The sequence below is a fragment of the Dendrobates tinctorius genome, unplaced genomic scaffold (assembly GCF_039654945.1).
Source record: "Dendrobates tinctorius isolate UK_male_01 unplaced genomic scaffold, ASM3965494v1 ptg000028l, whole genome shotgun sequence".
NCBI lineage: Eukaryota > Metazoa > Chordata > Amphibia > Anura > Dendrobatidae > Dendrobates > Dendrobates tinctorius.
In genome coordinates, this window is record NW_027361696.1 from 74,407,580 (window position 1) to 74,422,760 (window position 15,181).

The window sequence follows — 15,181 nt, forward strand, 5'->3', positions numbered from 1 at the left end:
TCGGGTTTCGGACGAAACTCCGACTTTTTTTGCCCTAGTCGGACCAGTTTCATCCAACTCAAATTTTGTTTCATGAAACCCGATCCGACCAAAGTCGCTCAACTCTACTCATTTCTATTGTCCAGCATTGAACTGACAAATCATTCCAGTTTTCCAGTCCTGTTAATTAAATATCACAATAAGCAAATATTCGCACTACTACCAATTAATACAACTTGGCCAGACTCCAGGAATTGTCGATTTCATTTGTAACTATCTTTCTCTCTTTGTCAGGGATCCATCTGATTCACAATAACATGGAGTTGGCAAATCTCATTATCTCCACTTGGCAGTGTTAACACACTCCGATCAGAAGCATGTGCGCCTGAAATCTGGATGACTCCAGTAATGGCTCATAATTAAATTGGGATGGATATTCTGTCAGCGGATCACTCTACAAATTGCATTACTCCTGTTTAATGCACGGGGTAGTAAATATAATATTGCACCTGTCTGAACAATTGCAGGATGAAGCAGATGTGTTGCGTACACAATTAAATCTACATGTAACAGTCACATATGATGCACTGCAAACGCCGTATCTCTTATATCTCTGTTTGGGGAACATAAACCCCGGTGGGTACCTATACCTATATATTTCCAATTCAGTCTAAGGTATAAAGAGTTGGAGGCAGGGGCTGATGTGATTGTGACTAAACAGCTCTGCAAAATAAGAAATAAAGAAATAAATGAAATTATTGCCACTTACAGTCAGATTTAGAACTTGTAATACCGCTTTTCACCACTCTATGGGGAATTCTTTCCAAAGACATATGTACAACAGCTCCCCCAATTCTCATATAAATATAATTTGACGCAGTTAAAAATATAATAACCTACTCAAAAAATAAATACACCAAAAGGAGTCCAAAACTTAAAGACTCAAGTAAATTTCTTTAATAGTTACAAATGGATAAACAGAACCAAAAAGACATAGTGAAATACCATAATATGTAATTATGGAAAAATACATATAAAATGGACATGGTGACCACAATAAATAGATAATCATACAAAAAATGATAGGGATAATAATACCAATAAAGTGCATAATATATATGGGCTGAAAAACCAGCTACTCATAAAGTGCATAAAAATAGTATATAAACCCAAATCATATATACCCGTAATGTGTGGCTCCTTGGAGGGAGCTTGGACACATTGAGCCACACATTACGGGTATATATGAATCATAGAATCGTAGAGTTGGAAGGGACCTCCTGGGCCATCTGGTCCAACCCCCTTGATTTGGGTTTATATACTATTTTTATGCATTTTATGAGTAGCTGGTTTTTCAGCCCATATATATTATGCACTTTATTGGTATTATTATCCCTATCATTTTTTGTATGATTATTTATTTATTGTGGTCACCATGTCCATTTTATATGTATTTTTCCGTAATTACATATTATGGTATTTCACTATGTCTTTTTGGTTCTGTTTATCCATTTGTAACTATTAAAGAAATTTACTTGAGTCTTTAAGTTTTAGACTCCTTTTGGTGTATTTATTTTTTGAGTAGGTTATTGTATTGATTATGAATATCTAATTACGCTTTATTATTTAGTGAATTTTGTTATTTTTCACTTAGTTGTTGGCAGTTAAAAATATAAATAACTTTCATCTATATTGACACCCAATTGACACTTAGAATTATATGGAAGTACACGTGGTATGCTCCACTATATGTTGTTTTACAGGGTTAATCTCTCTTTAAAGCTTTCCATATGTGCCAACTGAAGCATAGACGTGTAATGACTCCCACGTACCTCTCTATAGCTCCTTGGACCCATTTTGGACACATGCATGAGTCCTAATGTTGCTTACATAGTAAAGCAATATGTAAAAAGTCAGTAGTGTGCAGCCCATAGATGTGCTTGAATCATGGACCAGCATATGTTCCCTTCCTTTCCTTTCCTCGGGACTCCACACATCCTAAGATGGGGGGTATGAATTAGCCAGCAGGGAAAAAAAAATTGATTTTGTGATATTCTGTTGGGAGATGTTTATACTATATGTATCTATTATGTGGCCACCTAGTGGTTGGAATATGAGTTGCAGCCTGACAAAGTTTGTTGGCATGTCATAATAAAGTACTGAATCAGCATTGAGGTGAACTGTAAATTCAAGACATGGTCATGGTAGACAAGTTGGTACAACTTATAGTCTGGTGTTTTTTTTCAAACAAAGTATTACATATCATCCAGTATAGGAGCAGGTTCACACTGCGCCTCCAAATCATGTAAAAATCATGCCATGGGTTTTCCATTATTTGTTGCTGCAATTTTGTCGATGTCTGTCTTGAAAATATTGATAATTATTCCTATCATGTTACCATGTCTCCTATATGTTTAGTGTTGCAGTTTTCCCCAAAGCATTTAGTGAAAAAAAAAATACAAAGTGCATCCTAAAAAATGCATCAAATTAATGTGAACTATGTGAATAAACTTTGATCAGACAATGAGGAAGGAATGTTATAGGTAGAGGAAAGAATATTATAGGTAGATGGTTGACCCAGCTTAGGGGAAGGAATTTTTTTCCCTATGGAGAAAATTGGCTTCTTCTCTGTGGGTTTTTTGCCTTCCCCAGGATCAACAATGCAGAACAGCTGCACTAAAAATAGGCTGAACTAGATGGACATAAGGTCTTCCTTCAGCCTTCAAAACTATGTTACTATGATAGCAATGGAAAATTGTAGCAAAAAAGGAAAAAACTTCACGCTTTTGCAACATTTCTGGCTGTGATTTGTTAGCACATACAGTCATATGTAAAAGTTTGGGCACCCCTATTAATATTAACCTTTTTTCTTTATAACAATTTTGGTTTTTGCAACAGGTATTTCAGTTTCATATATCTAATAACTGATGGACTCAGTTATATTTCTGGATTCAAATGAGGTTTATTGTACTAACAGAAAATGTGCAATCTGCATTTAAACAAAATTTGACCTGTGCAAAAGTATGGGCACCCTTATCATTTTCTTGATTTGAACACTCCTAACTACTTTTTACTGACTTCCTGAAGCACTAAATTGGTTTTGTAACCTCATTGAGCTTTGAACTTCATAGCCAGGTGTATCAAATCATGAGAAAAGGTATTTAAGGTGGCCACTTGCAAGTAGTTCTCCTATTTGATTCTCCTATGAAGAGTGGCATCATGGGCTCCTCAAAACAACTCTCAAATGATCTGAAAACAAAGATTATTCAACATAGCTTTTCAGGGGAAGGATACAAAAAGTTGTCTCAGAGATTTAACCAGTCAGTTTCCACTGTGAGGAACATAGTAAGGAAATGGAAGAACACAGGTACAGTTCTTGTTAAGCCCAGAAGTGGCAGGACAAGAAAAATATCAGAAAGGCAGAGAAGAAGAATGGTGAGAACAGTCAAGGACAATCCACAGACCACCTCCAAAGACCTGCAGCATCATCTTGCTGCAGATGGTGTCACTGTGCATCGGTCAACAATACAGCGCATGCATAACGCCTTTTTGTATGACCAAACAACTCAATCTTTGTTTCATCAGTTCACAGGACCTTCTTCCAAAATGTAACTGGCTTGTCCAAATGAGCTTTTGCATACCTCAGACGACTCTGTTTGTGGCGTGCTTGCAGAAACGGCTTCTTTCGCATCACTCTCCCATACAGCTTCTCCTTGTGCAAAGTGCGCTGTATTGTTGACCGATGCACAGTGACACCATCTGCAGCAAGATGATGCTGCAGGTCTTTGGAGGTGGTCTGTGGATTGTCCTTGACTGTTCTCACCATTCTTCTTCTCTGCCTTTCTGATATTTTTCTTGGCCTGCCACTTCTGGGCTTAACAAGAACTGTACCTGTGTTCTTCCATTTCCTTACTATGTTTCTCACAGTGGAAACTGACAGGTTAAATCTCAGAGACAACTTTTTGTATCCTTCCCCTGAAAAGCTATGTTGAATAATCTTTGTTTTCAGATCATTTGAGAGTTGTTTTGAGGAGCCCATGATGCCACTCTTCATAGGAGAATCAAATAGGAGAACTGCTTGCAAGTGGCCACTTTAAATACCTTTTCTCATGATTTGATACACCTGGCTATGAAGTTCAAAGCTCAATGAGGTTACAAAACCAATTTAGTGCTTCAGGAAGTCAGTAAAAAGTAGTTAGGAGTGTTCAAATCAAGAAAATGATAAGGGTGCCCAAACTTTTGCACCGGTCAAATTTTGTTTAAATGCAGATTGCACATTTTCTGTTAGTACAATAAACCTCATTTGAATCCAGAAATATAACTGAGTCCATCAGTTATTAGATATATGAAACTGAAATACCTGTTGCAAAAACCAAAATTGTTATAAAGAAAAAAGGTTAATATTAATAGGGGTGCCCAAACTTTTACATATGACTGTACAGTTCTTACAGAATTTGCCAATGAAATTTGTTATGATTTTAGCTAAACTTATGATGCACGAATTGTGGGAAATCTTATAAGCCTGTTTAATCTTCTCTATAAGGAATAAATAAAGATAAAATAATAAAAAATATAAGTTTTAAATTAATTTATTTCTGCATTTTCATTGCACAAGTCACTCTTGTATATCCCACCTAAAATTGCTTCCATTAAAAACCACGATCACTTTATCACATATAAAAAAGCAAATTGTGACTGTTATGTTTTTCAGCATCTAACTTAATAGGAAAATAAATAATATTCTTCTCATTTTTAAGAAATCTCATTTTTGCAACATCTGGAAGCTGTTACTATTAAGTTGCAGATTGGGACAATCCGATCTTAGATTTTTTTTAAGTAAAATGAGTGCAAATATATACATTACATACATAATCATTGTCACCTAAAATATGCAACATGGTTATGAAAATATTCACAAATTTGTTGCAACCAGACTGAATGATGTGCTATTAATAGATCATTATACTGTTATGTTGGTCATCATAACATCATAATGGATGTGTATTTTATTAAAACCAGTATTTTTATTTATTTATATATTTTTTTATATATATATGCTTTGTTATTAAAACCAGTATATATATGTGTGTGTGTGTGTATATATATATACTGTATATATATATATATATATATATATATATATATTATTTATATATAGTTATTTTATTAAAACCAGTATATATGTGTGTGTGCATGTGTATATATATATATATATATATATATTTATTATTGAGCACATAGGTATACACATTTATATACAGACTGTATATATATATATATATATATTATATTGAGTGAAATGTCACAATATCTGAGTTGAAAAACATACTTCCCTTTATTCTTTTCTATTTTTTCTTATTGATATTGCTATCCAACCCCTTTTGCATTTATTTTAGCTACTGAGATAAACAATAAATTCTTACTATTAGGACATCATTTGGTTTATAAATATTCATGTGAATAAATTACAATTATTGGGTACTTTAAAGAATTCTATTCTAAACAATGGAAATTTACTAGAATAGAAAACATCATGACATCACTAAAAGAATAAAATCCAAGTCCTTCACAATTCATTTCTCCTTCCTATTGCCTTTTAGTTTTTGCTGAAAAAGTGAAACAAAATCCATTGACCTGCTAATATAAATTCCTGAACTCTGCTACTAAACAAGCCAACCTGCACCCATCCCCCTTGCTAAGCACCTTTGCAGATTATAATAAGCAATGTCTCCTGCTTATAACTCCCCCCCCACCTCCCATCTCTCCTCATCCCCCCTCCCTCAGTGGAGCTCAGCTGGGACTAACAGGAAAGCGTCTTCTAATCCACTCCCAAATATAGCAATCTGAGTGGAGCTGTCTATGGTGCTGAACACTGGGAGGAAAAGGTGGGGGGTGAGGAGTCTGCAGCTGAGTAAGGAACTCATCTTCTTTACACCTTGCTCTTTTAAGTGTGTGATAAGGATTTAAAAAAGCAATGGCATGAATGATGAAGAAAGAAGATAAGGCTTGTGGATCTGTCTATCCTGACTAGAAATTGAAGCTGACCCCCCATGCTGTAAAATCGCTGCTGTCAATGATGCTCCAGCTCCTATGTTACCTGATCAGATAAGAACTGCTGTTTTTGGTGCCCGAAGAAGAAGAATCTGCTATCCATGGTCTTGAATACCAAATTACAGCGACACTGCAGTTCATGGTCTTGAATACTTATCTACAATGTCTTTGCTGTCCATGCACTAGAATCCGACTACAGCGCTAGTGCCGCCTACAGACTTGAATTCCAGACTGCAAAGTCACTGCTGTACATGGTCCTGAATTCCAGACTACAAAGTCACAGCTGTCTATGACCTTGAATTCCAGACTTCAAAGTCTCTTCTGTCATGGTCCTGACCCCACCGACTACAACTTCACTGCTGTCCATGGTCCTGAACTGCCAACTGCAAAATTACTGCAGTACACGATCTTGAATTCCTCATTTCAAAGCCATTGTCTACAAATTCTGACTACAGTTACTGCTGTCTAAGACCTTGAATTCCTGACCTCAAAGTCTCTTCTGTCGATTGTCCTGAACTCCCGACTACAACGTCACTGCTGTCCATGGTCCTGAACTGCCAACTACAAAATTACTGCAGTACATGATCTTGAATTCCTCATTTCAAAGCCATTGTCTACAAATTCTGACTACAGTCACTGGTGCCTATGACCTTGAATTCCTGACTTCAAAGTCTCTTCTGTCGATGGTCCTGAACTCCCGACTACAAAGTCACTGCTGTCCATGGTCCTGAACTGCCGACTACAAAATTACTGCAGTACACGATCTTGAATTCCTCATTTCAAAGCCACTGTCTACAATTTTCTGACTACTGTCACTGCTGTCTATGGTCCCGAAATCTTGACCACAAAGTAACTTCTGTCTATAATCCTAAAATCTTGACCACAGTTCACTTTTATCTATGGTCCAGAATATCTGACTACAAACTCAATGCTGTCTATGGTCCGGAAAATCCGACTACAAATCCAATGCAGTCCATGGTCCTGAAATACTAACTATATGACCACCGGGGTCCTGAATTCCTGACAACAAAGTCCTCGCTGTCCTTGGAGCAGAATGATGACATTGTCACTGCTGTCCATGGTGCTGAAATGAGATTCAAGGCTGCCTGGAATCCTGAAAGAAATGGTTACACTGCAGAAGAGCCCTGACTACTGCTAGAAGCATCTCACCAGAACTCTGACTCCAGTGCTTTTTTCCACACTCGTTCATGGCCATCCCACGCAAGAAAGCAGGATATTTATTGGATATTATGCTGCATAGCACAGCCTGAGCTCCACAGCTATCACTCCTATGGCTTTGCTCATCACTACATAAGCCGATGCCTACTTATGTCTGTCTCTTACGAGGCCAAGCCATAGACATTCTTCCTTTTTTATTTTTTGGTTTATTTTAATTGAATGCTCCATGTATCCGGATTAAGGGGAAAAAAGTCATAATAATCAAATCAACGATCATTTCTTTTGGCCTTAAAATTCGTAATGAGAACTTTTCCTTGAAAGCACAGATTTTATAACTGGACTTATTAAAAGGATCGGGATGGAGTTTAGAAAGGAGGAATTTAAGAAGCTGGCGGGTAATACCCTAGGACATCTGCACAGGTATCTATTGAACTGCACCAAATGTATTAGTAATATTATATACATTTCTAGAACACACCTTGCAAAAAAATATCATGGCGTTAATGTGGTTTTAAAGAGCATCTGCATGACCTTTCCTTACACCTTAACGAATTCAGCTCTGCTACATCTCCGGATAGAGAGATACAAGGTCTGCAGCTTTGTATTCACACATATCAGTAATAAAGGTTTATAGAATATGGATCAATGTTAATATTCGTTATATTACTCTCTTATTCGCTGGTGGCAGAACAGAACCCTGCTCTCTATTGTTCTTAGGCTGATACATTGTAACACACAGGCTGAATTATTTATAATCCTGAAAATCTTGATTTATGTCTAGAACGCAAAATGTAATCAAAATCTCATTGTGCCATTCATCGCTGCATCTTAATGCCCCCAGTGCAATGTAGTAGTAACCCCCAAGGGGTGGATGAGGGCTGCAGACACTCTCCTCCTAATGTGGCTCCCCACTCATTCATCCAAACATTAATCCCAGCAAAATCAGAGCGGCTTTTCCATTCATGGGCATTGGTATATATATATATTTTTTTTTTATCTTGATTAATTTCTGTCCATTGCTTGTCCTAGGAGTGGGCACAGAAGATCTTAATGTGCTTATGGGTTTAGGAGAGAGAAATACTGGGAGAAGTGATTACGTTGATGGCCTGCAAAGTATATTATCCTGTAATCCCACTGTGAGGTTAGGGATAATCTGATGGAGGGGGTTCTCAATCCCCTATTCTAGACTTCACTCAAAAAAGGACATATAAAGAAATAGATCCATGCATTCTAAATATCTGTCTATCTATCTATCTATCTATTATATATCTATTATCTGTCTACCGGTTTATCTATCTATCTATCATCTATCTGTTATCTATCTATCTATCTATCTATCATCTACTATCTATTATCTATATCTATTATCTATCATCTACTATCTATTATCTATATCTATTATCTATCTATTATCTATCTATCTCTATCTATCTATTATATATCTATCATCTACTATCTATTTATCTCTATCTATTATCTATCTATCTACGTATGCTTCTTCCCCATAGGCCAGTTCTGCAGTTCTGCTCCCTGCATTTTTCTCTTGCCATAAACTCTGGTAGATCAGTGCTCCACTTTACCGTACTGCAGTCATTTTCCCTTCTTCTCAAAGTCACCTTGTACATAACCTTGTCCCATTGATTGCTGACTCAGGATAATGACTGATCACAAGGTGTGGTGGCCCAGTCATTTCCAGCCACTCCTCTCCCCCATACAACCCTAACTTCATCCTGTCTTTTATTGGCTGTGCATTGCTTTATCACATAAGAGTTGTTGAAAGATAAAGCAATGTGTGTGTATATATGTATATATATATATAACAACTTTAAAACGACTATCAAGTGCTAACAATTTATAAAGAAATAATAAAAAACCTATATATATATATATATATATATATATATATATATATATATAATATAATGTGCATCTTCCAATAGACGAATAATAGCATGTAAACTCTTTGTATCTATTCCTTCTTTGCTATTTTTAATTCTTTATTTTTTCACTATTTTTGTAACACACATCTGCATTCATATACAAACACATGCATAATGCTACATACATACACAAACATGTAGATACATATTATACATAACATATGATTTATACATAGACACAATATGTATATATGTGTGTATATATATATTATACATAAATATGAGAGAGACTATATACATACACCTGCATGTAAACACAAAAATAGAGATATGTATATGTACATATATAAATATATATATATTTATAATAAAGCTACAGTCACATGCATGTAGATGATACACACACATAGACGCGTTATTCGTCCTGTATAGTATTTTTGCAGCCACTTTCAGGGCTCGGTGGCTCCATACTCCCATACTATCTGTCTTTGGTCCCTCGGTGGCTGCAGAGTCCATGCATGGCATTGCTCAGATGACTTTTAAAAGAAACCTTGCCGAAAACAGATTGAATAATTGATCAGTGCAGCAAATAGATGGAGACTCTTCATTTATATTTCATGCCATTAACCTCGCCTTCGCCTCCTTCCCAATCTGCGCATAAACCCCAAACTGCAGACAAAGCAGTGAAAACCGCCAGGAGCAGGGAGCAGTTCACACTGTGCGGACCCAGGGCGGCATTCCAGGAGGAAAAACCGCAACAATTGTTCCACAACAGCATTACCTGATTCAGCCTCCATAGGTGAACCCAGGAAAGTGCTGCAGCCTTCCATGATGTTCTCCAAAGCCAGGAACCCTGTAGCATGCACATGTATTATTACAAGCATCACATATCATTCTACCATCTGCACTGCATGTAAGACCCTCACATCTGCTCCATACAGTGCAGACCCTCCATCCACAGGGATCTGGGCAGCAGAGAGAGTTGGAGCCTTCAAATCACCGTAGAAATAGGGAAACACATCATCTCAGGCATTTCTTTATGCTATAAAATTATACATACATATATATTTAGTTATTATTATTATTTGCAAACAAATGTTTCAGGGTATACCTTCTGAATTGGGGATGAGGACAATATATATCTATTTTGGATTAACCTGTACATATAATTTAATTTTAATTCTTAATTACAGTATATATATCTATAATATATATAGTGTGTATATATATATACACACACAATAAATATATATACACACACAATACATATATATACACACACAATACATATATATATATACACATGTATATATACAATAAATATATACAACACACACAATACATATATATATATATACACACACAATACATATATATACACACACAATACATATATATATATATACACACATGATACAATAAATATATACAACACACACAATACATATATATATACACACAATACATATATATATATATATACACATGATACAATAAATATATACAACACACACTATACATATATATACACACACAATACATATATATATATACACACAATACATATATATACACACACAATACATATATATATATATATACACATGATACAATAAATATATACAACACACACTATACATATATATATACACACAATACATATATATACACACACAATACATATATATATACACACAATACATATATATATATACACACACAATACATATATATATACACACAATACATATATATATATATACACATGATACAATAAATATATACAACACACACTATACATATATATATACACACAATACATATATATACACACACAATACATATATATATACACACAATACATATATATATATACACACACAATACATATATATACACACACAATACATATATATATATATACACACATGATACAATAAATATATACAACACACACAATACATATATATATACACACAATACATATATATATATATACACATGATACAATAAATATATACAACACACACTATACATATATATACACACACAATACATATATATATATACACACAATACATATATATACACACACAATACATATATATATATATATATATATACACATGATACAATAAATATATACAACACACACTATACATATATATATACACACAATACATATATATACACACACAATACATATATATATACACACAATACATATATATATATACACACACAATACATATATATATACACACAATACATATATATATATATATATACACATGATACAATAAATATATACAACACACACTATACATATATATATACACACAATACATATATATACACACACAATACATATATATATACACACAATACATATATATATATACACACACAATACACATATATATACACACAATACATATATATATATATACACATGTATATATACAATAAATATATACAACACACAATACATACATATATGTATACACATGATACAATAAATATATACAACACACACTATACATATATATATACACACAATACATATATATACAACACACACAATACATATATATATACACATGATACAATAAATATATACAACACACACTATACATATATATAAGCTGTGTGTATACTGTATACGTGTATGTATACATAGATAATGTTATGGAATCAAGGAGAGATGTTGCAGTCCAGATATATATAAATCTGCATGTAGTGATTGCTCCGGTGGCAGGGAGGATGCGGCACTTCGGTTTCTCTGTTCTTCAGGTGATCTCCACGCTTCTGCAGTGGATCTCTTCCTCGCGCACAGGGGATCCGGCGGCGGCCGGTAGGGCCGGGACTCTTCTGCAGAGCACGCGGCTGGCGGCAGGATACCGGGGCACTACGCTGCGGTCTCCCCGGTGGGCACCGTGTGTGGGACCACCTCTAGCCCCTGAGGACATTACGTGCAGGGCTGAGCACAGGAATCACCCGGCTCTAGATAGCAAGGCTGGAAATTGTACAGAGCGATTAGATTCTTTCTAGAGTGAGGGATGCCCAGGGGAGGAACTCCTGGCCGGCGCCACACACCGATCCTGCCGGCTAGCTCATCTCCATTACTTCGGCAAAATTCTCCATGTTATACCAATCTTCAAAAAAAAAATTCTTCCACTCCAATGAGAGAGATTTTGAAATTTCTTCTGCATACTATCTTCAACTCACAAAGGTCCAAATAGCCACAGTAGCACTGTACAGGACACGGTGACTGGTAATGTCCTTCTGATCTTTATTTAGTAAATAATACTGTAATTCTATTTATAATCTATCTATCTATCTATTATGTATTATCTATCTATCTATCATCTATCTATCTATCTATCATCTATCTATAGAATCATAGAATCATAGAATCGTAGAGTTGGAAGGGACCTCCTGGGCCATCTGGTCCAACCCCCTGCTCAAAGCAGGATTCGCTAAATCATCCCAGTCAGATGTCTGTCCAGCCTCTGTTTGAAGACTTCCATTGAAGGAGAACTCACCACTTCTCGTGGCAGCCTGTTCCACTCATTGATCACTCTAACTGTCAAAAAGTTTTTTCTAATATCTAATCTGTGTCTCTTCCCATTCAGTTTCATCCCATTGCTTCTAGTCTTTCCTTGTGCAAATGAGAATAAAGTTGATCCTTCTACAATGTGACAGCCCTTTAGATATTTGTAGACAGCTATTAAGTCTCCTCTCAGTCTTCTCTTTTGCAAACTAAACATTCCCAAATCCTGCAACCTTTCCTCATAAGACAGGGTTTGCAGACCGGTCACCATTCTGGTCGCTCTTTTCTGAACTTGCTCCAGTTTGTTGATGTCTTTTTTAAAATGTGGTGCCCAAAACTGGACACAATATTCCAGATGAGGTCTGACCAAAGAGGAGTAGAGGGAGATAATGACTTCACGTGATCTAGACTGTATGCTTCTGTTAATACATCCTAGAACTGCATTTGCCTTTTTTGCTGCTGCATCACACTGTTGACTCATATTCAGTCTGTGATCTATTAGTATACCCAAGTCTTTTTCACATGTGCTGTCACTTAGCCCTATTCCTCCCATTATATATATGCTTTTTTCATTTTTATTGCCCAGATGTAGTACTTTGCATTTCTCCCTGTTAAAAACCATTCTGTTAGTTGCTGCCCACTTCTCCAGTTTATTTAAATCTTTTTGAATCCTCTCTCTCTCTTCTCTAGTATTAGCTATCCCTCCTAGCTTTGTGTCATCAGCAAATTTAATCAGTTTACCCTCAATTCCTTCATCTAAATCGTTGATAAAGATGTTGAACAATACAGGGCCCAGGACAGAGCCCTGTGGTACCCCACTTGAGACATTCTTCCAACTGGATGTGCAGCCATTTACGACCACTCTTTGGGTCCGATCACTAAGCCAGTTATGAATCCACCTAACAGTTGCCTTGTCCATTCCATACTTAGTCATTTTTTCAATAAGGATTGTATGAGAGACTTTGTCAAATGCTTTGCTGAAGTCAAGATATACTATATCTACAGCATTTCCTTGATCCACCCAATCAGTGATACCGTCATAAAAGGAAATTAAGTTAGTCTGACATGACTTATTAGTTAGAAACCCATGCTGACTCTGTTTAATCACTTCATTCTTATCCAGGTATTGACATACATGTTGTTTAATAATTTGTTCAAAGATCTTTCCTGGTATAGAAGTCAGACTCACCGGCCTATAGTTGCCTGGGTCCACCTTCTTCCCCTTTTTGAAGATAGGAACAACATTTGCTCTTCTCCAGTCTTCTGGCACTTCTCCTGTTCTCCAAGAATTTTCAAAGATTATGGAGAGGGGTTCAAAAATTTCTTCTGCTATCTCCTTCAGTACTCTGGGGTGTAATTCATCTGGACCTGGAGACTTGAATTCATTTAGGTTAGCTAAGTTTTTCCTCACTATCTTTCTGTTTATAGATATCCTGGATTCTTCTATTCCCTTAATAGGACAGTGAATAACAGTTGATGTTGCATTTCCTTTCTGAGAGAAAACAGATGCAAAATAGGAATTTAAAAGTTCAGCCTTCTCAACATCCTGTCTGACCATTTCATCATTTTCATCCTGTAAAAATCCTATAGCATCTTTGACTTTTCTTTTACTTTTGACATATCCCCAAAATCCTTTATTATTGCTTTTGACATCTCTTGCAAGCCTCAGTTCATTTTCAGCTTTAGCTAATCTGATTTGTGCCCTGCAGGTTCTGCAGACAGCATTATATTCTTCTTTAGATATGCCTCCCTCTTTCCATTTTATAAACATTTTTTTCTTCCTTTTTAGCATGTGCTTAAGTTCTGTGTTCATCCATCCTGGTTTCCTTAAATGCTTCCTATTCTTCCCTCTTTTCGGAATTGTTAACAACTGTGCTTTGAGAATTTCATTTTTCAAGATTTCCCATCCTTCCTGGACATTTTTGTCTTTAAGGATATCCAGCCATTGGATCCCTCCAATTCTCTTTCTGAATCCCTTAAAATCTGCCTTTCTGAAATCTAACCTTGACGTCTGAGTCTTCACAGGTCTTCCACCTCTAGTAATCCAAAATTCTAAAATAGCATGGTCGCTACCTCCTAGGGTCCCAGCCACTTTTACCTCCTCAACCATTTCCTCCCTGTTTATAAGGATTAGATCCAAGGTAGCAGTTCCCCTTGTTGTCTCCCTTACCTTTTGGAAGATAAAGTTGTCAGCAAGAGAGGATAAGAATTTCCTTGACCTGTTAGTTTTGCCTGAGAGAGATTCCCAACAAATGTCTGGATAGTTGAAATCTCCCATGACAACTATGTCATATTTTTTGGAGAACTTGGCCATCTGATACATAAAGAGTTCATCTATATCTTCGGCTTGCACAGGCGGCCTGTAGTAAATGCCTACAATGGTGTCCTTTCCATTGTTCTGTCCTTGTATTCTTACCCAAACAGTTTCCACAGAACTCCCAGTCTCTGAAGCTTCAATCTCTGTGCAGATATACGCGTTTCGAACATACAATGCGACACCCCCTCCTCGTTTATCAAGTCTGTTTCTTGCAAATAAGTT

At 35.9% G+C, this 15,181-nt stretch overlaps 1 protein-coding gene across 1 annotated transcript in view; it reads left to right on the top strand.

Moving 5' to 3' along the window:
• Positions 1-7,203: 7,203 nt before the first annotated feature.
• The window catches only part of SLC17A7 (solute carrier family 17 member 7), a 185,944-nt gene continuing 177,966 nt past the window's right edge, over positions 7,204-15,181 (top strand). Inside the window, exon 1 of the mRNA XM_073571000.1 lies at positions 7,204-7,629. Coding sequence (XP_073427101.1) covers positions 7,568-7,629 — 62 coding nt within the window. The 5' untranslated portion in view covers positions 7,204-7,567. The remainder of the gene's footprint in view (positions 7,630-15,181) is intronic.